A 26816-nucleotide genomic window follows, 5' to 3' on the forward strand; every position below is an offset into this window, starting at 1 on the left:
GTCCAACGGTTTGGGAGTTATTGGCCAAAAACGAAAATTTGGAAGAAATTGAAGGGGTACCCCTTGGAAAAATCTCGGAAAAATCGAAAATTTTTTTTTGTTGTTTATTATTAGCAATGTTCTTCCGACGTCTGATTTCTTTTTAAAAAATGCATTTCTAAAGTGCATAAACTTTTGGGATTGACTGTATAGCCAATACATCCTTAATCGATCGTCTGATACAAACAGAATTTTCTCTGTAAATGGTACGTCTTGTATTTTAAATTATTTTTCACCTTATCTTTCTTGACTGTTCGATAGGAGTGATAAAAAATTTGTAGCTAATTAAATTTAAGCTATTTGCTTTAAGAAACGACGAACGGCATTTTTTAAATAGAACCATGGTCGCGCGGAGTCAGCTAATACAAAACAATTTGATTGTCTTGGCCGCAGCCAGTACTTTTCCCACCTTCTGTCCGAATCAGAGAACAAACAGAAGACCGTGGGAACGATACCGTAATTTTCTGAATAAATAACAAAAATACATACACAAATGTGTAATCAAATTATAAGGCAATTAACATTTCCTCTGTTTGACTTTTCAACAAATACATAAAACCAGCGTTTCAGCAGAAAATAACGTTTCATCGTCAGAGAAAACATCTCTGTTTTAAAAATTCGAAAATAACGAAGAGGAATTAAAATATAAAATTGATAAGAGAGAATTACGAATAAAGTTGACGTTGTTACAAAGCGGAAATTTTAAATGGAAAATCGATAGAGTCTCCCAAGATAATCGAGTTTCTTGGCTTAAATTTTCCCAGAAGAAAATGACGTTTTCGAATAAATTTGTACGCCGGGTTACCGAACGGCACGGACGAGTTTGAGAACTGACATTAAACAACGTGCTATGGTGGTAGGGTATTGATCGACACCGAGACACGCGTGTGCGCTCTACGAACCGCCATGTTTGAAATTCTATGTTCCAGCTGCAAGTGTAATCTGGCCGTCGTTGCATTTCAAGAACTCCACGTCGAAGTGACCTACCCGATGTTCATTTTTGTTGCGTCCCTTAAAATCTCATACCGACGCGAGGATCAATTGTCCAATAACTGCTTTCGATTCGAAGCTTCCTTTTTCGCGGACATACGACATTCTTTTATTGAAATTAAGAATGATCATTTTTTTAATCAGTGAAACCGATCTTTCTTGAACAAAATCTAATTTCACCATTGTCTTCATTTGTTTTTAATACAAATTCTATTTACTTGATACAATGAAGTATTACTTGCTGAGAGAAAAGAAGCGAGATTTAACGAATTTTCTGTATCTCGTCTCCATCTGTCCATCCATAATGGAACGATATTAATAGAAATGATTCGTGGAATTTATTTTATAACACGAGGTTCCAATATCTCATACATGACCTCGATGAACGTTCCGCAAACACTATTCCATAGCATCCAATGAGTCATTAAAAGTTCCTACGATAAGATCGCCGCGTGCGCGTCGAAACTCTTGTCCGTAGTTTCCACGGATCTTCGCTTGCTCGCGCCATGATAGCGGAATCTCGTTTCAATCTTTCCTCATTGATTAAACGCAAAATTCTGACTGTAATTTCAACAATATCAAGAACCGTTTCAAGTTTGATTGCTTTTCCCTACCGAATTCAATTATCAACAGAATACAATCTTGTATTCATAAGAAGATTCATCTCCGTTCTTAAAAGCTACAAGATTTTGGATCCTGATACTTTTAAATATTAACACACTTCGGAGCTTCATATATAATAAATTACCTGTTCTAAAATATAAACCAAATAGCAGAATATTTCTCGTATTAAAATTGCAGTACTTCAATCTGTACTATAATCGAGAAATGATACGTACGTGTATTGTTCTTGTAAGTAGACACGATTGAACATGATATTACCTACGTAACTATCAAGCAAACAGCATTACATTACGCTTTCCACGTTCGTGCTTCGCTTGATAGCGAACTTCTCAATTTGCTGACAGACAAAATTGTTCTGCCGCGCAGCGGAGTTGCACACACGTCGATTCATGGTAATAATTGATAAAGCGTATAAAGTTTCTCAGCGTCGCGGCGCGGCGCGTCGTCGCAGATTGGGTAGGCAAGCCGCATTTTCCTATTGGAACGTGCACAAGTGCACAGCATCGTGGGTTGATTTATATCGCGCCCCGCGTTCGACGAGCTTTTGATATCTTTGTGGCGGGCAGAGACCGGTATCGATCGGTCGAATAGAACGCCGGGGGTACGGCTACACGCTGCACACGTGTACCGGAGGTATTACCTGCCGGCAACCTCCCCGCGTGCGCCGCGTGTCGAAACCGACGCAACGTCTTCGTGACAAAACGTAATTCCGCTTTTTCGCTTGTTTCAATTTATACTCGTCGCGTTACGATCGATGGCCACGGCCTCTCCTCGTCTGTCAACTTTCGATCCGGGGCTATTTTCTTGCACCCCGACGAGCCATTCGTGATCGTACCTCGACGCTTTGTCTTTGTAATGTCCTGCCACGTTCACGGTACAAAATAGGATTCGATCAAGTATTTTTATGTCGAGCTTCACTTCCCATTTCCGGGAAGTTAATCATAAATAAAAATTCTTTGCGGACGTTTTGTAATTCTGTATATAAATAATTTTTATGAAGACGTAAACGGATATCTGAGGTGTCTTGTTAATGGAGAAGGTTCAAGTTTAAGGGGGTAAAGCAGATCGATAGAAAGATGGGGGTGGGACTTGTTGCCTTTTCTCTATTATTAATGTTCTTTGATGATCCTACCGTCTTTGTGCTCGTTTGAAGTGGCACTGCGGGTTATAAAGAAGAGGACGTATCTTTTTTGTTTGAGGAAGGAAGTGACCTTTATGCAGAAACAAGTCCACCTACGAAGAAATCGTTACCCCCTTTTCCGTACCTTTGTTGCGTAATTTTCATCAAGGAGATCCTTAAACTTTAAAGATCACCCTACCCGCAACTCTTTAGTGACTACATTAATAATAGCCTGACGCTAAATATATAATTGAACCTCGAATGAGAGATATGAGGTACAAAAGGCAAGATGTAATTATAAGAGCTGCAAGATACAATTAGGGGATAATGCGAGGTTTAATTAAAAGGTCTTAAATTAATTTGCGTGAGCGAATAGAAGTGATTACCGTTTCGACTTTTAACACTGCGTTGTAACGCATTCGACATCGAATTCCCCCGATTTCCGAACGATTTAATCCAAAATCAATGGTAGTTTGCAATCCACGGATTTCGGGCCGGCAAGTAGGAAGATCGTGTCCACGGGTATCCCGGGTGAAATAATTAGCGATCTTCCTCTGCAGACCGCCCCCTGCGGTTTCTCTCTTTCGCTCTTTCCGCTTCCAACCCCGTGTTCCTTTCTACCCCATACCCCGATCCACTCTCTCTCTCTCCTCTTCACCCTCTCCTTTCGTCGACGGCTGGCTAAATTACATTAGGTCGACGAAACGTAGGGGCGGCTGCCGAAGAGGGGTTGGTGTGTTGTTGGCGGCACTGGCTGAGCGGTGGCAGAGGTGTCGGTGCACGCCATCTTGAATTCGCGAACAATGTGTCGAGCTCCAAAGGTTTCGAGACCGGCAGAAAACGAAGACGAACCTGGCCACGAATATCGATCTGCTCGCGGCACGAATAAAATGCTAATTCTTCTTCTCCTCCTCCTCCTCCTCCTCCTCCATCTGCTCCTCTTTCTCATCCACCTCGTTCGGAACCGTTTCTACCATTCTTCTTTTTCATCATTCGATTTCCTGCCTTTTTTTCTTTACTCTTTCATCGTCTCTTTATTGGCGTTTTCTTGACGACGCCACTTTCTGAAGTTAAAACGGGAATTCTTCTAAATGTTACTTTTCCTCTATTATTTGATTCAATTTTTCGATCTGAACAATATTACGGTCATGGTGTACGAATCGTTTAATAGATGATAAACAAATTTATCTTCTAGACCTCTTGCGTTATTTGCTTGGATGTAGAAAGATACATGAACGTGGGTAGATCATTAGGCTAGCGGCTAGCTTCTTGCCGCTTCGTTGTATGTAACTGTAGTCGTTAGATACAAAAAAGATCCATTGCAATTTCTCCGTAGGTCCAATAGTTTAGAAGTATTTGCGGAAAAACGAAAGTTTTTGTCAAAAGTTTGCTGTTTCGATAGGAGGAACGGCCGGATTTTGTCAGTACCAATAAAATACCGATTAATCATACTTAACTGTACACAAACGCTAAAAGATAAAGAGAATAATCGAAATCAACTCCTCTCGAAGAAGCGATAGAATCAACAAAAAGAAATTCTTTGATATAGAATCAGCGAACGGTCGCTTTTAGGCAAGCTCGATCGAGCAAACAGGATTTTTTAAACCGGTTCCTGCTATCATTTAAGTCTTTCTCTCACTAATCATTTACGAATAATTCTTTGTACGTGATTCTCATGCTTGAAAATTGAAATTTTAATTAATCTCGAAGAGCTGATCGTACGAACGTGGTGTACACGTGGAATGAAATGGGAGAATTAATTAATCGAACGTGAGAGAAAAAAAGTAGCAATTTCCGAGGATTGATGAATAGGACGAACCAGTTGGCAGCATGCCCGTCGCGAACTGGATCATTACACATTGCGAGTCTCAGGAACAGAAATCGGAACTTGGTGCGCAAGTATATTACTCGAGGGATTTTTCAAACGTTCCATAGAAATTGAAATATATGGGAATTTCATGGACAGTTAATTTAGTTAAAATTCCTATTCTTTCTTCGGCTTATCGAGTTCCCTTTTTAATTACAAATGTAATCCAAGACTTGAATCATACTCGATTTAATTAATAAAGAAAAGTACAGTAATTGGGCCATGATTTCCGTTCTGGGTCTCGGTTGGGCCTTTCTCTTGTCTTATCTATAGTCGTGGATAAGATAATACGGCCCTCATATTTTCCACAGAACGAGTCGGAAGATAAGAACTGTCATTATTCGTACGCATTAAAAATTCTTCTGCATTCTACGAAACCAGTTTTCTATATGTAATAAACATTACAGGAGAAGTGTGCCATTTTTATGCCATGTTCAAAATTCCAGTGATGTTTGAAACTGAGTTTAGTCGACTAGATTCAGATGACCTTGACACCGTGAAACCATCTCCAGTCACCGTGAAAGTTTCGCTGACAACAAGATTCGTCCCCGAGGGACGAATTAATCCGAAACTGTGGCAGAGTTAAATTTACTAGCGGCTGTCCAAGGCGAGTCCTGTCCATTACGCGAGCTCCTTGAACGTGTCACCTGAAGGAAGATTCCGGGAAAACGATGATCGATGCTGCGTTACGATCCCTCCATCGGTTATCGCCGGTTCAAGTTAAACTCCGCACAGATTAAATATTTACCAACCGATAGGGCCAAAAAAAGATGCCACGTTCTATTTAGATTATTACATAAATCTCACGGCGGCGCAGGTAGATTTTACAGAACTGCTTCCATGCTCTCATTTCATGGTCTGTTAGTTATTTCTTTCAAGACAGGTCATTTTCTCTGTTGGCGCTAAATAACATTTTTCTGAAGATCTTTTTCATGTCAAGGTTTCTTTTATCTTTGTGGAAAATAAAACGAGCAAATGCTACCAGAAAACGTGCGTACAAAGACGATTCATTAAATACGGAATATTTCAATATTTGTCCCTTTTGTTTGGTTACAGGAAGAATCTCAAAAGTTTCCCTAGTTTCGTGCAGAACTAAGAGAATGCAGTAATTCTCCGTACACCAACTTTGATATATGATTATGTTATAAACAGTCTAAGAGAATCCAACGAACGGGGGGTAATTGAACGTTCCTCACGGGAGGCGGACAATTAACGTTCAATCTTCCTTGGCCTGTCCATCGAGTCGTTATATACTCGTAATCGCTTACGATTAATCGATCGCTCGGGACTCACGCCACTCGATGGCGAAAATTAAGCGAAAAGTCGGTGGTAGCTTGTAAACGGCACGGCTCGATTAGGTTTCTCGATGGGCAACCAGCTTGGAAAGATACCAAGTCGTTTCGTGGCTTCGTCCCCGCGTGAAACGTGTAGAAACGCACGTGCAGGTAAACCGGCTTGCATGAGCGAAAGTGCTCGCGATTTCGTTTCGTTACACATTCGCGATGAATCATTGGTGTATCGATAACATGAACGTTGTATCAAAACTCTGACACGGAATAGCAGACTCTTTGGTCGTATCGGGAAAAAAACTCCTTCAAAGGTGTAAGATTATTATGATTAATATATAATTTCACGATTTATAGATCATGCTGGTATTATGAAACATGTTTGAGAAACTATTTTTCATCTGAATCCAGTCGGTGAAAGTACGCTATAAATCACTATGAAATGCACTGATTTAAGGATAGATAAATTTCACTTCAGGCTTACATTCATAGAAACGGTTTAAGAATAATAGAACAATTGAGAATAGAATTCTAAAAATAAACTTCCGCGATGGGAATATGCTGTTTCTTAAGAGCGAAAATAATTTCGTACGAGCTGCATCCGTTTGTAATTCTCAATTAATACTCGAGATTATTTAAAACGTGACTGCCATGTAATTGGCACTTGGAGATTCTTCCAAGACACTGATTCATGCTTCTGATCTCATAGCTCGATCGTTTATTTCACGCTTCGTACCGGTGGCTGATGTAACCGACAAAGAGTATCGTCATCGCTCCACAAAAGATTCTATCGCAATAACTTCTAATAATATGAATTTCTCTTTTCGCCTGTAATGAAACCTCCTCGGGGAAAGAAATAATACCCAAAACGGTCTTTATGTAGCCACGCAACAATCTCCTCGAATACCCCCACTGGCAAAATCCCAAGAGCAACAAGCAACTTTTACCCTGAGTGAGCAATCAAAAACGCGAGCATTTTTGCTTCATCCCCTTATTCGCAGCCCCGTTGCCTCATGCGTTCTCTCACGTCGTAGAACAACTAATTTGAATAATACACTCTGTACGACCGAGAAACATTGATAGAAACTCTTCATTATGAACATACATACAATCTCGTTTGTACTTTGCTCACTCTCGATATCTTCTTATCCATAATTTATTTGTATAAGACGTATTTTTACTTATTACTCGAAGGACAATTTTCCTCACGATAATTATTGTTAATGGTAAGCCATGAGATACGGGACGTGTTAATCGAGACACTCGAAGGTAAGGTCTTGAAGGCCAACCACGATTACCTCGAGTGGCAGAAGCGATTTGGCAAACGCGGAAGCACGGAGCCCACAGAAGGGGACTCTCGGTTTCCTTGAAAGGAGAGTGCACTGTGGACAGGGAAGCTTCCGGAGAGGTCAGAAGGGCGTTATTCAACGGCGGCAACACGGCCAGCAACAAGTTGCAGCGACGTTAATAAACGAACCCTCCGGTTTGCGTTTTAGATATCCGAAGCCATCGTGAACCAACTGCATAGAACTATGACCCATTCTGCTTTACCAGATTTGAATTATTCGAAATCTGTAATTAGAATCCCTCGTCGGCTCGAAAGACTGCTCTGAACCTGACGAATTCTTCTGAGTATCGTATCGCAACACAGCAATGCAGTTCCTTCGAAATTACTTTTTGTTGACGTCTTATTTTTTGAGACAGACCGCATTTAGGCAAAACGTAGGGAAAAGATCGTCGGAGAGTAACAGAGCGTCGGAAAATCGCGATATGAATCAATGAGGCGCAGAAGGGGAACGAAGGAAAGTTGCATGGCTAATTGAGTGTTATGGCACATGATCGCTTATGCAAGCGAGGTTGCCTTGACGAGCTGGAACAATTAAAATATCGATGTCGTGAAAGGGAGTCCTATCGCCCCGGTTGCTTTTTTATTTGCTCACGTTGAGCTCTGTAGCGAACGTCGACCTGGTTAACCGATCGACACGCATACACACACGAACTCTGGTCCAACTTTCATTGTTTTTTCAAGCACCGAGGCTGACTAATTCCGTGTAACAGTACAGGTATTCACGTTTCGAGTTCCATCAATAAAATCCAAAAAAATAACGATAGAAATAGCAATGAACAGAATAGCTGTTTTCAAAATAAAAGAATTAAACGGAGTGAACTGTGACCTGGATAAAATTGGAAGTACTGTTTCGTCCTCTAAGAAATAATAATGTGAGAAATCGACTAAGATTTGGAGAATGCTACCGGAAATTATGGCAATCTAAGGGTAAAGGGAGGGAGACTGTAACATTGATAATAGCAAGGGGGAGAGAATGTCATCTCGACTGAAACAGGGAATGCAATCGGTGTTTGGGGTTTAAGAGTACTTGATTCCATTTAAAAAAAATAACGCAGGAAACAAGAAGCAGATGAAAACATTGAAATTAAATTGATTAAAAAAGTGAGTAGGTTAATTGCCATAAAATCGCGATCACGAGAGAATGATTTACAATTAGTCTGAGGTCTAGAAAAATTTCTCTACCTACTTTCTCAACGTTTCACGATCCAGGGGATCCCATCTAAAAATTCCAAAGGCACTTCCAGGTCAGTGACCGCCTGGTCCCTTTGAGGTCGAAAGAATCTAGCATAGTTTCAGTAACTATATCGAAGATCTTCAGTCTCATTTTAATAAAATGATCCAGAATGTGAGAACTATTGTCATATTCTCTATTCTCTACACCTCGTCAGTATATATGTTACACATCGATATAGTTTGCAAGAGCATCGTTTCCATCGCTTGAGTTCTACGTTAGTACGATCGGTGGGTGTCCGTATGGTGAGCGTGGCAGGCAGGGTAAAGGGGGGAGAAAGAGAAAAGTGGGAGCAACGTAGAGAGAAATAGAGATAGAAAGAAGGGGGGAGAGAAACGTAGAAACGAGTAGGAGAATCGAAGCGGGTGGATGAGGAAAACGAAGACAAAAAGAGACGCGAACGATGGAAAAGGGGGATGAAGGAGTGAGGCGCACGACGGTGGGAAGGGAATGAAAATACGGAGAGAAAGAGGGAGCAAGAGATCGAGACCGGGGAAGAAAAGTATAGGAAATGAATTGGTGAGACGGGACAGAGATAGAGAGGAGTCGTAGGAGGAATAAAGCGGGGGAACAAGGGGGAATGAAATAACCGCGGTAGCGGGGTGTAGAAGTGCGGAGGGACACGAGAAAGCACGAACGATTCCGAGCGACGTGTGACGAGCCCTGCTGTGTACGAAGAAAGAGCGCGCGGAGCCGCGCACTTGACGCGCTGCGCTGCTGCTTCGGCTTCGAAAGAGTATAGGTCAATGGACGTGGCCACGAACCTCGGTAGCCGCTGCTATCTAACTCTAAAAAAATACCACATGGGAATGACAACGAAAGTGACAGATGGTAAAGGAATTCGGGTAGGATAAAAACCAGATGAATGGTTCCGTTAAGCCGGATCTCGTTCGGTTCGCCGACCACTCGAGACCTTTGAAGAATATCTGCTTCTACTGTTTCGCGTACGTTCAAGTGGCTGAGCCAAACATTTGGATGTTTCACCGCGCCTTAACAAGACCTCCCTCAAAGAAAAATAAGAGATATCTCTGAATGAAAGAAACGGGAGGATTCGATTCTGGTTCAAAGTCATCCGGATTCTACGAGGGAGTGGATCGTGTCGCGCCCTTCAAATTCTCGTCGGGGGAATCAGCCTCTGTCATCGCGACGTCGCGTCGTCGCGTCGTTCTCTTCTTCCTCCTCGTGGTTCCGGGGTGTGGCGTGATTTGCAAACGGGCCGGCACACGTACCGCACGCTCTGCTCTGTGATAACTGCCCTCGACGCGTAGCACGCGCTTTTAATAGCCCGCGACAGGCTGTTAACCGGTGTTATGACACCGCGGGACCAGTGTCGAGTTCACGAAGCCGGCGTCGTCGGAATTCGTGATAACGCGTCGCGATACCAGCGAGAGGGACGCGTCGCGGCGTAACCTCCGGTCGAACGAGGACGGACGGTGGCTTCGGAGAGGAGAAAGAAAGAGGCGCGAGACGAGAACGAGACGGAGTGACAAAGGGAGGACGCGAAGAGGGGGTGCTGGGTACTTTATATCTGGAAATGTGTGCACGGACAGAGTGTACACGTACAAAGCCACGCAAACAGATAAAGAGGCGGAGGGTGGAGAGTGGCTGAGGAGGCAGAGAAGAAGATAGAGAGTGCGGGAAAAGGGAGGGGAGGACAGCGAAGGGGGGGGGAGGAAACGACGAAGAGGGAAAGAGGGACCAGCAGGGAGGGAGAATAGGCGAGGAGGGTTACTGAGGGCGGAGAAGCGTCCCACGGGAGTTTTTCGGCGGATCGCTGCGCGTCTAGTGTGATCTCTCGCGAGTAGCGGTCTCGATCGATCTTATTGGCGCCAGCGAGCGTACGAAACGGAGCAGAGCGGAGCAGTCAGTGTACGGTGAGAGCTCCGATCGGAGGATCGCACACGAGGCTCTCTTTCCCCTTCTCTCTCTCACTATCGTTTTTTTTTCTCTCGCTCCGTACCACGGTGTGTTCGCCAACGTTGTGCCACGAGCGAAGAGCATTCACCGGGAAGCCGAGCCGCGTGATTACACGCGTTAATACGCCTCCGTCGGTGACTCGCGCAGTGATTTCCAGTGTATTTCGTGGATAGAACACACAATTTTCTAAGTGTCTATGAGTGAATGTGTGTGTATCTTTGTGCACGTCGAAGACGGCCGGAGTTCCGCAAAAGCGTTCGGAGTGGAATAATATAAAGGAGAATCCTTTCTCGGGGTCGCGGCCGGATCCACGAGAAAACAGACAGTGAGTTTCCCGCTCTTTTCCATAGAAAACGCATCGCGATTCTCAGTTTTGTAGATTCCCGCTCACGATCCGGTAAACGCGAACCTGTTTTATAGCGTTTTAATCGTAGTCCTTGGACTCTCAAGGCAGTCTCGAGATGACAGTCGCACGATAAACCTTTACAGAGGCATACTCGTACACGTCGATGCATCAACGATATTATCGCACAAATCCACTATTCTAAAAACAGCCTGTGCTTTTTACAGAACTACTGTCGCCCTTTTTAATAATAAATGCATTCGTCCGAGTTAAACTTCTTGTCAAAATGTCACCTATGCGCTTTTGTTGTAAAAACATCGAAGCAACGACTCGACGTGAATCAATAAATGATGTACGAAATGCACGCTTATCCGTATCGCGACGAGAAAATTATGTAACCCAGTCTCTGATTGTGAGCCCTTTTTTCCGTGAGACCAACTCGAAGAGTTAAGACGGCGCACGATGCACGCGTGAGTTACGCAATCGCCTATCGTGTTCTGATGGAATTCAGGTCAAGCATCGCGAGTCCTATACGCTGGCTTCGTCGAGACTTCGAAGCTCCAAGGCATCGATTCTTCCTTCGTGACTCCCGGGACCGATCACGGAATAGGAAAGGGACAGGAGGATTGAAAAACACGAGTTCCGATGAATAGGAAGCGAACAACTATACGGGATCGTTTGGTCGTAAACAACGTTCTCCGATGATTATCTCGAAATGCAAGGATTATTTATTATGCCGCGCGTAATAAATTCAAGAGCGCAACCGAAGGCTAGATACGATCAGGCTTCCCCTCCTCAGTAGGAATTGTCTTAAAAGAGAATGTGTGATTGGTCACGAAGAAAATTCTATTAGAAATAGAAATCGGTTTTATATCTCATTCCATTCTAATTATAATTCATCACAAGATTCATTGAGTTTCTTTTCCTCTCTTGAATCAAATCAAAAAGAATGAGCACGGATTGATTGTAATAATGGGGCGAGCAGTTTGTTCGAAAGTTTAGTCACCTTTTGATTTGGCTTTGGTCAACGTAAGACGACGCGTCGAACGAGGAGTGGAACGGCCGCGGTCGTAAGCGGTCGTTGGCCACGCGTTTCGCCACGTGGGTTGACAGATTTTCATTCAGACACCTCTTTTCTAGAAATAACCGGTTCGGTTCGAATGAATGGGAGCCACGCATACCGTGCTCGAATCGGGAACCGTGCACGATTTTTCCTTCGTGAACGATGATCACGTTCCCCGAATGTATGCCGCGTGATCGTTCACTCGAGTACGAGAGCCGGATTGCGATCTGCGATCGCTTTTTATTGATGATGGTCTCATTCAACTGCGCGAGAAGATGTTACGCTCGTAGATGTAGTACATTCAAACGTTAAGAAAGGATTGCGGACGAGTATCTCTGTGAATGGGAGTGAGTTATCAGAGTTGTCAGAGTGATTGATGATAAGAGCTTATTACGAGCATTTATCGCGATTCTGATAAGGCTACAAACGAGAGTGGACTTATTAGAATCGTTCACGTTAACCCTTGTTATTTGTCGCGATTGCCATTGCTATATTTCTGTATACTAATGTAATCTGATTGATGTAGAAAGATATCAAACTCTGGTTAATTTATTAACTCAGCTTTTCCATCAGCTTCTACTGTAAAAGCTGTGAAACTTATCGTTGGTAGTTTGCTCCTCAAAGTTCTCATAATTTCATTTCAATTTTTTTTTAATTCAAGTCAGACTTCCGCGCAAGACTGATTCAATTAATTAAAATATCCACAATGATAAATGTTAAACGATACTCAGGGTTAATAAACGTAATCATACGGAAAGGAATTAAAGGAAAGTATGTAGTTAATGAGAAGCACTTCTCGAGAGGGATCAACGGTGCGTAACGAGAAGAGAGCGTAGCCAATGGAAAATAAGATTTTCCCAGTGCCAATAAACGGCCACGTGTTCCAGCCACGTGGTCTGCGCGTAGTAAGCATAGAACCCTTAGTTCGAGGGCGAATCGCGATCCTAACAATGCAACTATTGGTTATAAGTAGACAGGGGTAGTCCAGGTGGTCTTTACCCTCCGGCCATTCTAATTGTAAGACAGGTCAAACGAGCCATGGAAGATTGGACCTCGTACCCTAATCGATGATTGACGTATAAATGGAACCATCATCATCTTCGACAGCCTCATATTCCTACAAAAGAGGATCCACTCATTTCTTCTTCTTTCTTCTCGTTTCTCTTTTATCCCGAAAATTTTTCAACCGTATTCAATTTACCACGGGTAAACAGCGAATAAAAGAAGAAACCCAAACAATTGTTGCATTCCTGGCTCTACGCGTATACCTGGACGCCTAAACTTCCGGCGAAATCGGTAATAAAAGGAGCGTCGGTCCTCGATGAGAGTAATGATATAAAGCCACCGTGGCTCGTATAACTCGCCCGTAAATTCTCCCCTATGGTCACAGATAGATATGAGAATGGCACGTGTGTCCTCTCGAACCCAATGCCCCGGTACGAATTAACGTGACGATCGAAATAAATTAGTCTTTCAGTGATGAAGTACCCAGGCAATATCGCTCTGAATCAACAATATTATCTCTATGAACAAATTCTTCAAATCGTTTCAGAAACCCTGTTAGGATTGTAGAATGAGCTTATAAAATAAAATGAGATCGACTTCAGATGCTTCCGAAAGGCGATAATGCATTCTTAAGCATCGAACATTAATATCGTATTAGAGCCTACATATTCTTTCTGAAAGTAGAACAGTGAATAATTTATCATGAGATAAGATAGGAAGAGGTTGTTATAAATATTGGGGACGAAAATATAGACGCGAGATTGAAATGTGTGCATAAATGCAATGCATTATAAAAGAAATATTGGAGAATCGTTCGAGGATAAATTTGAATATCTGCGAGGTCAGATAAGAATATTAGACGATCCGATCGAAATAGAATGTCCAAGTTTTGCTTTCTGAGTCACGGGCAGTGTGCGTTGGTCAGCAATTTTATCTGATCTGATATCACCGTTTTCGCTCAGTACGTTTATGCGACTACGTGCTCCAAATTTATTTGCTGCTCAATGCCATTTACGAATTGTATTACAAAGACGTAGCACGAGTACCTCGCAGGGATAAAAGTGGTTCGAATAAACGTCATTATTAAAATGCTCGTGAATAGGCGTTGAAGCGGAATCAGCGGAGCGAGAACGATCATGAATGAGGAAAACGACACGGGGGTAGTCACGATCCACGAAATTCATGGACGCTTGGATCATTGAATCCCCTTAATGAATTTCCGTGCTCAGTTTCAGTCGTTAAGGACAGGATGCGCTTTTACTTATGCCCGTCATTAAAAAGCCGCGCTACGTAGCGCATATAAAAGGGAGAACGTCGTTCGCCTTTTTTTTTCGTCCCCCTCACTTTTTCTTTTTTTCTCTTCTTCGTCTTTTTTTTATTACCGGCTGTGGCCTGTTCCGTGGCTCAGGGCAGATTTATTTCCGACGAGAGGTAGTCGGAAAAATGAGCTCGCAGACAGAGAGATGCAAATGCGCTACTGGTACCCCACCGGCTTGATACGTCGCCGCTAGAAAAATGAATCCTGACTCTATCCTCCGGAAAAAGATTCGCCATGGCTCTTTGAACTGGCCGTCAATCTACCCTCTTTCCTACGTTCAATCAGACCGTATAGAAAATCCAATTTTCTACAGAATGCACCGATAAGAAATTCCGAATTCGGATAGCTAATTCCTGACGTTGCTTCGTCTAAATATACATCGAGCAACCTGCTGCCTTATTACAATTTTAATTAGATTTCCGTGGCACGATGTTTCAGCATAATTATATAGATCATTTCTACGTACATTTTTCCCAAAATTTCCACCTCAGCGTCAGTGGTAATTTTCTCTTCGAACATTCTGCAACCGAGTTTCCTTTTACATGCGAAATATTACAATTGGAAACTTTTAATTAATCCGAGAGTTTACATAGTAGCCACTCTCATCAAAATTATTTCGCGAAATGAAATGAACGAAGCTCGCAATTAAAAACTGAAGGAAATACGTGATGCGAGGCGAGCGTTTTGAAGCAGCACCGACAATGACACGCGAGTGTGCAATAATAAAAATCATTGCTGGGTATTCAAGGTTTACAGGCGACACGTAGTTAGCATCTTCGATGGCGATCGATGAGCACTTAAAAGCTCTCTTTAGGAGCTTTCACGCAGGCCGAAGTATCTGCGTGCGTCCGTAAAATGCCGTGCCGTGTACTCAATCCGGTGACCATTGTTCCTTTTCCTTTTACCTGCTCGCATTGTAAATAAACCCACTAGTATGATAATTTGAGAGTTCTAACGTGAACTATGACGAGCATTTTTGATGGCTGTTAAAAATGTGAAAAGATGTAGAGTCACGTATCTTCGCTTCGCGAAATCATTCGGGATAATTAAGCATCCGGCCTCGAGTCGAATGTTACGTGACTCATTTCAGCTACAAATTAAACGAGCGCTCCGTTTGCTAGTCGTAATGCTTGGTATTGTTTTCCAACGAGGCGTAGTCGTAATTATAGAATTTTTATTAGCAAAGTTGACATTAGAATTTTTATAATCGAAACCTAGCCCAGAGATAAATCGTAAGATACTATCGAGTCTCAATCTCGTTGAAACACGTGAAATTGGCAAAAAATAATTTGTAATCGTGTCGCAGTATAAAGTGCGATTGTGCTTTTCAATTAACGAATGAAATCCAGGTACGGGGCGTTGATTGCGGACATCAAAGCGCGTCAAACGGTATTTCATAAAATCGCGGTAACGCAATACACAGGATCGTTTGCCGGTATCACTTTCCGAATCCGCGGTGCTGGTTTGCGCGTCGATAAATTTCAATTTTTCATTGCTCGTGTTCGACCCTCGACTCCCGATGCCCGTTCAAAGATAAACGATTTATGAAGCCTCGAAGGGGGTAACCTTGAAAAAGTTAGAGTGGAAGCAACAAACTGACCGTCGCGCCGTATCGTCAAGCGCGAAATTTTTCTTTGCCGGTTTCCCTTTCGTTGCATTCTTTTCGCTGTCGATTTCTTTAAACACCGACATCCTCAAGGTGGAGAGATTTCAATGGCGAAGAGAAGTTGCTTGAGAAGTTTGCTGAGAGATTGTAAAAGGAGGCTAACGAAAAGCAAGTACCGCAACTTCCCTTTTTTCTCCCTTCAAACCAATTTTTTCCCCTCGGGATTATAATGAACCCGTCAGTTCCGTGGAAGTTCAAACCAATGTTAATCGAACCGAAAGACGCACCTATTCATTCCTGATTAGTCTCTCCGTATTACGAATTCCTATCTTTAACGACGCGAACAAATTGCTCCATTTGACGATTGTAATATTTTAAGCTGACAACTCTTTGGACCAACGCGGTATTAGGCGATGATTCCTGAACGGTTAGCATCGTTCCGATAGCACGTGTCGCTACCGGTACGCTGTATCTCCCAAGGCGAGGGGAAGGGTTAAAAGCCAAGCTGGAGAGAAATATCTCAGCGGGCGTGACGAGACGTTCGACACGGAGCAAACGCACTCTCTGCTAGCCGTGGGCTTAGCGTGGGCCCGAGACCTTGTCTATTTATAAAACGTACTGTACATATGCACGCACGTGATGATCTTAACGCGTTCACGGTTTCAGCCGATGCCGATCCAGGTAGCGCGGAAAATCGAACCGGCTCTCGATAGTAACTTCATACCGCCTCGCAAGGCTGTCTATTCAACCTCCTCTAACACCTGTCATCGAAATCTATCGGCGTGACTGTGAAACAAAGTTACGAGAGAGAAAATCCATTATATTTTCTCACAATTATTGTCCCACGCTGTTGCGATTTCACTGGGCGTCGTGGGTCTATGAATTATTTTTACGGGGTGTCATTTCACGATGACGAGCAACGATGACCAAGATTATAAACAGCCAGCTTGTTTATTCGCGCAGGTTGAGGCAACCGCGCCGCCGCGGCCGGTCCCGTCATAAATGTAAATTGAATTCCGTCGCATAAATTTTCAGCGCGCTGCACGACGTGCCCAATAAATTCACCGTCCGATACAATCAGTAATATTCTGTAACATCGTCGTCGAACAGATTACGAATATTTTTTTCTATGCACAATTACGAACGGATACCTTAGAATTTTTGCGAATGATTCCTATACTGCCGGATGATAAACAGTTGTAGGAAAAAGTGTTAATAAACAATATTTGTATTTGGTATGGATCGTACACAAGTCTGATAGTAAGATAGTGGAGGTATTACAATAGGGAAGTGAAAGGCGCCGTTAGAACATTCTAAAACTTGTAATGAAGATCACAGTGATTCGGTGGATAATTTCCACGTATCGCTTAGGCCGTACGAGAACGAGGGGACGATGATAGGTCGAAGGGACGACGTAATAATTGATCAAGTTTGGTTATAGCCGTCGGCCAGAGTTGGACTATGGAAACCGTTTCAGCCGGCTCGGCCTACTTAGGCTACCTTGGTATTTTTAGCATTAGGGTCACACCGGCGTACGACCGGCTACCGTTGCCGCGCGCACCATCCTCCTGCCTTGTCTTGCTTTCCTTACTTCCACAACGTTTCAAAAGCAACGGCCTCCTCTCTTTGTCGCGGCTCGCGACGCGACGTGTCGCTTGCGCGTGGGTGATCCGGCGAGTCCCGCGACTAGGAGTTAAGGAGAAGAAAACATTTCGTCTGGAAGAGACCGCGATGCCGTTCAACCTCCCTCGACGCGTCGCGCCGCCTCGTATTCCGAGGATGAAAGTTATTGGATAATTGGACACGAGACGTCGCTCGTTTCTGTCCCGTAAATTCTACCCTCTTTAGGATTCTTTCGCGGTTTTATCGGCTCCTCCGACTGTAATGACGCGTTTCGTGACGTACTTTATGGAACTTACAGTTTCTTGCTTTCTGTCACTGGTAAATACAATTCTAAACACGAAGCTTACGAATTTATGCGTCGAACGTTCTTCGACTAGCACATTCCGATACGTTATCTTTTTTTTTATTTCAAGTACTGCGTTATTTTTCTTTCCCTCTGTTTTCTGACAAAAGACTCTCTCTCTTGTGTTACAGAGTTATCGAAAAATCGCCCGACAGGTCAGTACACCGGACAGTGCACCTGCAGGCTTGGGCAGTCCACAGGCTGGCATAGGCGGGCTGCAGCAGCACCAACAACAACCGCAACAACAAACACAACAAACGCTTCATCAGCCGGATCCCATGCAGCAGTCCAAAGACAATCTGAATCCCGCGGCGAATCAGCAAACCGGGGCGCTTAGGAACGGAAATCCTCCGCCTCCTGTCGTTTCTATGGTGAGTACAAATTCTGTTTTCTCCGCGGCACGAAGTCCTTCGAATAGTGACGTCTGCGTGGAATACATGCGCTCTATGTTGTTCGTATCTCTGAATGAATGTCCGACTATAAATCTTTCGGTTTATAGCGTGTAATATGACGTGGAACACAAATTTTATGGTAGATAAATTTAATCACGGACGATAGTATAAAAGTCAAATAAACCGTATAATTGGTTTCGTTTCGAGGAAAATTTAAAAAGGTCGATTTAATATTTGAAGAGAGGAAGCTCTGAAATGTTGTCTATCGAATAGAACTTGTCGGAAGAAGTAAGCGAAATCTAGTTCCTGCATTAGGGTGATCCGATTGTCTGGCACGATCTCAAATGGAGTTGAAAATCCTCGATGAGATTACCGGCGTCTTGGGTCCCCAAGGATATAGCATCGACCCCTGGTTGCTTAGCCGCTCTGCGTTCGTAATCTGGCACGGTATATCGGCATGTAACACGTAGCACACTTGAGGGAATAAACAGAGTACCCCTATCGGTGTAGCCCCTTAGTGTATTTCGTGTATGCCAATGCTAAACCCAGGCCAAGGACCTTGACCTAGACCATTGCACCTCATTACTTCAATCTGTCTTCACCCTCCGAGGGGATACATTTTGCTACCCGCTATGGATCATCGGGATCGCATTTCACCGGAGCAACCGTGCAATTACGATTTTTATGAAGCTCATATAGTTTTTAGAGCTTTTTATATGAAATCGATGAGGAATTTTCTTCTCGTCTCAAACAATAATTGTTTGCAAATCACCTTTAAAGATGATTTGGTTATACATATCTTAAGAACATTTGAATTTCGATTAACCAAAGAAAAAAAGCATCGACCGGTATAAACTAGTCTATCAATTCTCGAGGAACTTCCTCGACGCGACTGTCGCTTTCAACGTGCCAAGTAGAAGAGGAAAGTCGAGCGGGCCCAAGAAGGAGGATGAAGCGTCTTGGAAGGAATGCGGTTCTCTGCGTTCGTTCCGAACCGCTTCGTGTACGAGTATAATATCTTCTCCCGATCCTCTTTAGCTGAGCAGCGAGGTTACTGGGCAAACCAGTCTGCCCGATCGCACCGTCGACCCTGTTTTCTGCTTAGCTCGCGGCACGTGTGAGCACGTGTGCAAGGATAATGTGCAAAAGTAGGCGCATTTAAATCTGCATCGATGACTAGGTTTCAGCCCTTGGTCATAGACTGTCGTTTATGCAAGTCTGGTACGACTCTGACATCAATTTTCTTCCTTCCTCAAAGGTATCTCATCATTCTTTAAAAAACAACTACTGAGTCCCTCGAACGATCTTAAAATTTACCGCCCCATTACGGTCTCCACGACTGGCAGCTAGAAGTGGACGCTTACTGATAGCACTAAGTATAACGTCCTGTCGAGATATTCTGGCTCCGAATGTTTTATAGACTGAGTGCATTTTGTGATTCGTGCATCTGGGCTGTCTCGTATATTCCTTTCCATCGTAAAAATAGTTATCATGTTTATAAATTATTCTTCTACTTATCTAATAAGGTAAATCTCGTTTCCCATCCCAATCTTCTTAAACTGTCTGACTTTGTTAAATAGAACCATTTTAATATATTTTTAATGTAAAATATATTTTTAATAAAAAACCCTTGATGTCAATTTTAACACTTCCCATAACCAGTTTTCCTAGTTCACTTGAATTAAGGAAATACAACTCTTCATTTTCGTAATTGGGATACTTATCAGGTTTCTTATGGTGTTACGTGGCTTCTCGTAATTGTCGAAAATATCAGAAGGGCTAGAAGGCATCGATAACGGACCTGTGGGAGAGGCAGCATAGAGACAGGTATCGGCACTTTGCACCGCGGCATTTGCACCCTGCGTGCGTCGGTGTGCCAGGCTTGTTCCTCTCCACCCGTCACTCTCCGCCTCCTCTTCTGCCGCCACCTCTTGCTCCTCTCTTGATACTGCTCGCTTTTCCTTCCCCTCTCTGGTTCTCTCTGGGACGTTCCCTACTCTCTCTCTCTCTCTCTCTCCTTCCTTCTCCCCTTTTCTCTCACTCTATCTCTGTTCATCTCTTTCTCTGTCCCTGTCGGAGGGTCGTCTCTCTCGCTAGGTCGGTGGTTCCTGTTCCTGCGGGTATTGATTCGCGTTGGCGGGCGGTCACCGCCCCCATAGTCGCTGTCTGCCGGTAGTCTACCCTTGCCCCGACGTTATGCTGTTATTTCGGCGGCCGATCTCCTCGCAGCCCTTGTCGCTAGGGAAAAAGGCCGCGAAAACGCGACGACCGTCCAGCGCTCGGTACCGGATCGACACGCAACCTCGGTAAGAGCAACGCTCTCCTCTCATCGCGAGCAACCCCTTTCCTCGTTCCCTTTTTCAGTTGCCAACCGACTCGGCCTTTGATCTCGATTAGAAGCATTCTTTCAAAGATCGTTTCTTTGATCCTCTTTTGGGACATGTAATCGACGGGCGATTAAGCATGTTGGGCAATGAAACACGTTATAGTAGAATCAACAATTGGAACTATTATTACAGAGTATGTTTGAAACGAAAATATTTTACACCCTTGCCCAACATGAATCCTTGTTATCCCTGCATGCTGCACAAGTGTATTGAGACGGTCGAACATCGTCGTCGTCGTGCGGTCGAGGGGCTGGAATAGTTGCGGCGAACCGACGCGTCCCTGTCAACAGCGAAGACCGTCAACAAAGTATACACGTATAGCGTGTATATCCGGGCGGCGAACGAACGCGGGAACGCGAACGGAAATGCAGAACGCTGTGAATAAAGGGCCTCGGTTCCGTACGCGGGAACACGTGTTTCTATAGCGGCCGTTATAGTCCCCGGCGGTTATAAGCGGCGAATCGGTCGCCACGTTAATCGCGCGTTTGCCCGCGTTAAACGAGGCTATCTGGAACGCGTAAATGCGGTCAGCCCTGCGATACGGTAATTGGCAATATAGTCACCGATAAAGGAATCAACGTTATAGCTCCGGCCTGCCCGAACGTGGCGAGCGCACAATTATGCAGTAAACCGAAACCGCGAAACGTGGCACGCTCTCGTTGCCGCTCTCCACGAATTGCGTCCGGCCGCGGACGCACGTGCGGTTTTCGCTTTGTCGCGAAACGGCGTCCACGCGGATACCCGCTTTTCGGTCATTACTTGCACCGGTTCGAGCAGATAGAGACTAGGCACCGTAACCAAACGAGAAGCGTGCTATTCCACAGGGATTTAAACGGTACGAGTGTCTTTCGTGCTAATCTATTTATACATATGTATTGATGAAACGAAAGTTTGTGAATAAGTGATTGGAGAACTTTATGATCATTGTAATGGTGATTTTTGATGAGAGATGTGAAAGTTTCAAAAAACCACGTGTCGTTATAGTGAATTGTTCGGGTCGTGTGGGTCGTACGGGGGTATTAATGAAGGACCGTTCTAGTTAGTTATACGAATGTGTAGTATACGAAGTAGAATTAGATAGTCACGTGGGGAAGTGTAATTGGTAATTGACTAACAACAACCGGACATGTTATCTGGAAACTGATTAATCGATGGATAATGGAATACCTACAAGTCTCCTGAGGGTACATACGCCTATCCCAAGATAAATCCACTTTATACATATGATCTATATCTATATATTATATGATCTATATTAGAATCTAATAAGTGGAATATGTAAATGTCTTGCAAAATATATTTTATTTGAATTATCAACTAAATTATTCTGTTAACCGCATTCGGTGAAATTAATTCGAAATTCATGAGCACGCGGAACTAGTCACAAGGGTGAAACAGAGTGTTCGCCCTACCTGAGAGAAAAATCGTGAAAGGTGTAAGCCGCGGCTTTGTTCCACGATTTTTTTCCCTCGTTCCCGTTTCTTTTTTCCCTTCGCGAGATCGTTTGAGGCGCATTGTTTTCGCCGAAAGCGAGCCCGGCCGAGTCGTGAATAAAACCGTCGGCCAAGATGTAGATAGCAGAATACCCGTTCCTGCTGTCCCCCTGCTTACCGATTCCTTTTCGCAAGCTCGACTTAAACGTACCGAAGTGAGCGAACATGTATAAATTTCGCCGACCCTTCCCACTCCAGAAAAAGAAGAACCTCGTTTCTTACACGGTATAAGGAGAAGAACATTTATCAATTAAGATAGTGTTTTAAAAATTATAGTATTTAAACAATTCGCAGACTGTCTTCCCTTATCTATTCACTTGTTCGAACGTGAATTCGAATGGTTTCATTCACAGAAAAATGAGTTCCCTTTCCGTCGAAAAAAACGGTCTACGTATTACTGACTGACAATGAGAGTAGTCGTTCACGTAATCGAGGCCCGATACATAAATAGCATCATAAAAGCAGTTTTACTGCACAAACGGGCTCGTTTTATCGGTTTCTACGGCGTGCACCGCACCGACAACGATCAAACGAGCGGCAAAAAGATGGAAAGAGGTATCAACGGGGGAGGAAAAAGGAAGACGCGGTCGCGACACGTAGAGATACGCGAAAAGCGGCTATCAGTCGGTTGTTGCGCGACAGGGTCGACCGTCGCGTTGGTAAATGAATTTTCGCTGCGCGTGATAGGTACGTGCGCGATCGTCCGCGTGCGCAAGCAACGGAACGCTTAATGAAATAAACATATCGATGCGGGACTGATTGCTGTGGCTAATTCGTCGATAAATTTGCAGCCCCTCTTGTTTGAGTCCTCGGACGATCGAACAACGGTAGGGGGATGAAACGGTAGAGGCGTGCGGTGGCGGGAGGACGAAACGACGGGGGTGAGCGAGAGAACGGCGAAATTAATTTCTGGCTCGATTTTCAAAGCGGTTTAAATTCGCCCCGATTGCTGCTGCGCGTTTCCATCCCGCGCCTACCGAACGTGTAATCGAATATCGGTCGATCCTCTCGTCGACATTAACCCCATCGCGAGCATTTACAGGAGAAACAGGTGTGTACACGGAGTAATTGTTTCATGCAGGAAATTGATACACGTTTCACATTGAAGAGCCATGAAGGGTAGACGAAATAAAACTGTTTGATATAAGAGTGGATTCTTCAAATATTTTTACTACAATATGCAGCGGCGGATAAAATGAATAAAGTGAAATAATACTGCCTAAAGGATTTTGATCGCGGAATGAAAGGGGTAACAGGAAGTGAAGATTCTACGCGTTTTATAAAGTCTTTCATTTGGTTGATTCGTGAAGTGGTCGGTAGCTGGGGAAGGAGAGAAGGATGCGTGTAAAACACGATCCTCGACGCTCTGACGTGAATAAAGGAGGCGTTGTTGCTTCGGACGGGCGCGCACGCCCGTGCCTCCGAAGTGGAAGCTATAATGGGGGTTTAAATTATGTGATGTCTTAGAGGTGTGCTGAACGAGCTCGTTGTACGCGCGTAGCATTGTTCAACCGAACGACTTTATCGTTTCGAAAACGGCCTTTGCTAAATCACGGCTTACACGAACGATTTATGTAAAAACAGTATTACAATAGAGATACGTCGACATACTGTAAATATGTTGCTTAATGGACCACTTAAAGTTATCGTAATTTTTGTAGTTCATACAAATCTTGAAAATGTAGAGAATTTGTTCGTATCCCAAAAGCGTTGTGACTCGATTGGTCTACTTTCCTCTGACAATCATCCTCTGGATAGACCGGGTGTTCCATCACACGAAGAATGCGCGACGTTCCGTGAATCATCGAGAGAAGCCCAGGAACCAGTCGGCGCTGACTGGGCGGCACAAGGCGGAAAAACGAAGGGGAAGAAAAGAAAGAAAGGAGCCGGAAAGGACCGGAAGGGGTCGAGGTCAATGAACAGCTCGCCACGGTGCAGTTCCTTACGGACTGAAAGAGAAGGTCAGAGAGAAAGAGAAAGAGCCGGCGAGCGAACGGGAACGGGAAGGATGAAACGAGGAGGGAGGAGCGCGGCTCCTGAGGGTTATGTTTGGGTGCTGTCGCGGCACATCCCGTTTTATCACGCCTCGGGTTTACGTTGCCCTAGGTCACGATGTCAAGAGAACGGAAGGATTTTCCCCCTGAGAGCGCGACGCCGCCGTGCCGCGGTTGAGACCAGCTCTAGCGCGGAGAGCGAGAGTGAGACGGATCAAAAGAGCGAAGAACGTGGAGATCGACCCTGACAGAGAGGGTACGAGAGTGGTAGAAGAGGAAAGGAGGAAAACACGAAGGAGAAGCCAGGGGAAGCGGCTCTGAGGGATCGCTGACTCGGTTGGCGAGACGCCCGGCTGCTCGATGCTATCAACCTCGACCACAAACACCGATTCACGGCCACTTTGGGGGTTCCCCGGAGTTTCTCCTCTCGTCCGACACCTTTCACACTTCTCCTGGACCACTTCACGCGACCCACTTTTTCAAACGTCCGCCTCGTCGCCGGTGGAGCCTCCCGACATCCTACAGGGCCGAGGGTTCCCTTTCGCACGTTTCCTGCTTTCTTTTATTATCCCCCGTTGCCTTTTTTCGTATTCAAAAAGGACAACACGGAGTCACGGGATACCGAAGCCAATCTTGAAGAACAATCTTTTGAAAGCTTTTATACGAGTGAATATGCAATTGAGATTGAAAAAAGGATAAGACACCAATATTGTGATATGTAATATTGATAGGAATGAATAAATGTCGACTTGTTGCTTTTAGCAAACTAGCTTTCGAGATTTAATTAAATAATTTTTTCATTCAAGAGACGTGTATGATCTCCACGGGACAAATATCGTGAGGACATTTTGGTTCCTTGGTCACGGGCAATGGGATTACCGTCGCAATTCAGTTAATTGAACTGTGCCGCGTAACAAGGGTAATAACCCACAAAATGGTGTGACGCGGCGGCGTGCAACGCCAGATAAACACGAAATATAACACGGGAGGCGACACCCCTGGCACGCGATGCAATTTTTATTCGATCGACTAATATGTTTTCGCGTGAAAATTTCCATGGGACGCGAGAGATTTCATTGCCGTCGACCACAGTACGCGATATTCCGTATGTAATATCACTCCGTCTATTGCGATAATGATGATAAAATTCCAATGCGAAAACGTTTAAAAATTGAATCGTGAAGAATTGGAAATGAACAAACTGAATTAAAAATGTGAACATAGATATCTCCTTATGAATTAATTTGTCTTTAAAATAATCTAGGTATGTATATCTAAGAAAGGAAACGAGAAATTTTTGAACCGCTGGAACGAGCATGTTGAATATTTCATTTGCACGATGATAACTGGGTAGGAAATATCGAGCCAGGGGAACCGAGGGAAGGAGCGCAAAAAATGCGAAAGAAATTCCCGAACTCCGTGAAGAGACATCTTTTATTTAAACGAGTGTCGGTGCGTACTTTGAAATAATCGATCGGGAGGAGAATCGCGGGCCAGGGACGCGGGAGAAAGTGAAATAAAATGACAAAGCTCGTCGGAGGTGTACGGACGAGCAAGCTGATCGTTCGTGCACGCTTGTTATCTTCGTTTTGTACGAAGTTTTATAGTCCGGTTGCGAGTTTGCCAGTCCTTCCCTCCGCACTCCCTTACTCCCACCCGTTACCTTTTTAGCCCTGTCCTTCTCCCTCCTTTTTCTGCAATCTATTTGCGTCAGTTCCCATCCTCGTCTCTCTTTTTATTTCGCTTCTATCTCCGTTTCCTTCTCCCATTCCCTTCCAATGAGCTTTTCCCGTCTTTGTCCGTCCATTCCTTCGCGAGTGGTGCGTCTCGCTCTCCTCGCGAACCTCACGCAGACACACGCGGATCGAAGGTATGTCTCTCCTTCCTTCGAAGCAAAAGCGGTAGTGATAGCAGCGAAACAGAATTTAAACGCTTCAGCTTCAGATTTTAATTTTAATCCGAATATGAAAACTTTAATCAAAGTAAAACTTTGTTCAATGATTTTTATTTGAAAAGCTGACTCCTGGTAATTAAAAATATTTCAGATGCGAGAGAGAATGAACAAAAGTGCATGACGCAATTCTAGGTAGTTCTTCAAACGCTAAGATTCCATTACATTCTTTTACAAAATTATCCGTGAAAATTTGAAACGCACATACAAAGGAAAATCACTCATTCTCGACTAAGAGCTTTAAATTTTCCCAATATCGATTCAAGTATCGACAAATTTCATGCATTCTGCAACGTTTGATCTTTAATTTCGCGTACGAAACATTCATACGGAAATGTATATAAATGGAAAAGAATGAAAGGTTGGCTTGAGTCACGCGAATCGTAGCTCTTTTATAAAAACGAATGCTACATTAGAAAACTCGATAGCAATCTCCACCATAAAAAGATGCGCAAAAATTGAGTGGAAAGCTATGATAAATACTAGCGGACCACGTAAAATCGGCTTTGGAAATGATTAATAGCTTTATTAGTACTCTGTTTGGAGCTGTTTATTTAAGGATGTATTGGCTATACAGTCAATCCCAAAAGTTTATGCACTTTAGAAATGCATTTTTTAAAAAGAAATCAGACGTCGGAAGAACATTGCTAATAATAAACAACAAAAAAAAATTTTCGATTTTTCCGAGATTTTTCCAAGGGGTACCCCTTCAATTTCTTCCAAATTTTCGTTTTTGGCCAATAACTCCCAAACCGTTGGACATAGGGAAAAATTACATACGACCTTTCTTGTAGAGGACGATGAGACCTACAATTTCCATGTAAAAATTTTTCATTAGTGTCAATAGTTAACGAGTAATTTGCAAAAAACTGTTTT

At 43.8% G+C, this 26816-nt stretch overlaps 1 protein-coding gene across 8 annotated transcripts in view; it reads left to right on the top strand.

Moving 5' to 3' along the window:
* Positions 1-26816, top strand: part of Tet (tet methylcytosine dioxygenase-like) — a 104130-nt gene that overhangs the window by 60963 nt on the left and 16351 nt on the right. For 7 of the 8 annotated variants that reach the window (XM_018032947.2, XM_018032944.2, XM_018032949.2 and 4 more), the window contains one exon: positions 17855-18094. In XM_018032947.2, coding sequence (XP_017888436.1) covers positions 17855-18094 — 240 coding nt within the window. Of the gene's footprint in view, positions 1-10278; positions 10748-17854; positions 18095-26816 lie in introns of those variants that run through there. The other variant, XM_026817726.1, reaches the window with a different exon arrangement.

Source organism: Ceratina calcarata, unplaced genomic scaffold (genome assembly GCF_001652005.2).
Source record: "Ceratina calcarata isolate Rehan_Ccalc_2016 unplaced genomic scaffold, ASM165200v1 scaffold60, whole genome shotgun sequence".
Taxonomy (NCBI): Eukaryota; Metazoa; Arthropoda; class Insecta; order Hymenoptera; family Apidae; genus Ceratina; species Ceratina calcarata.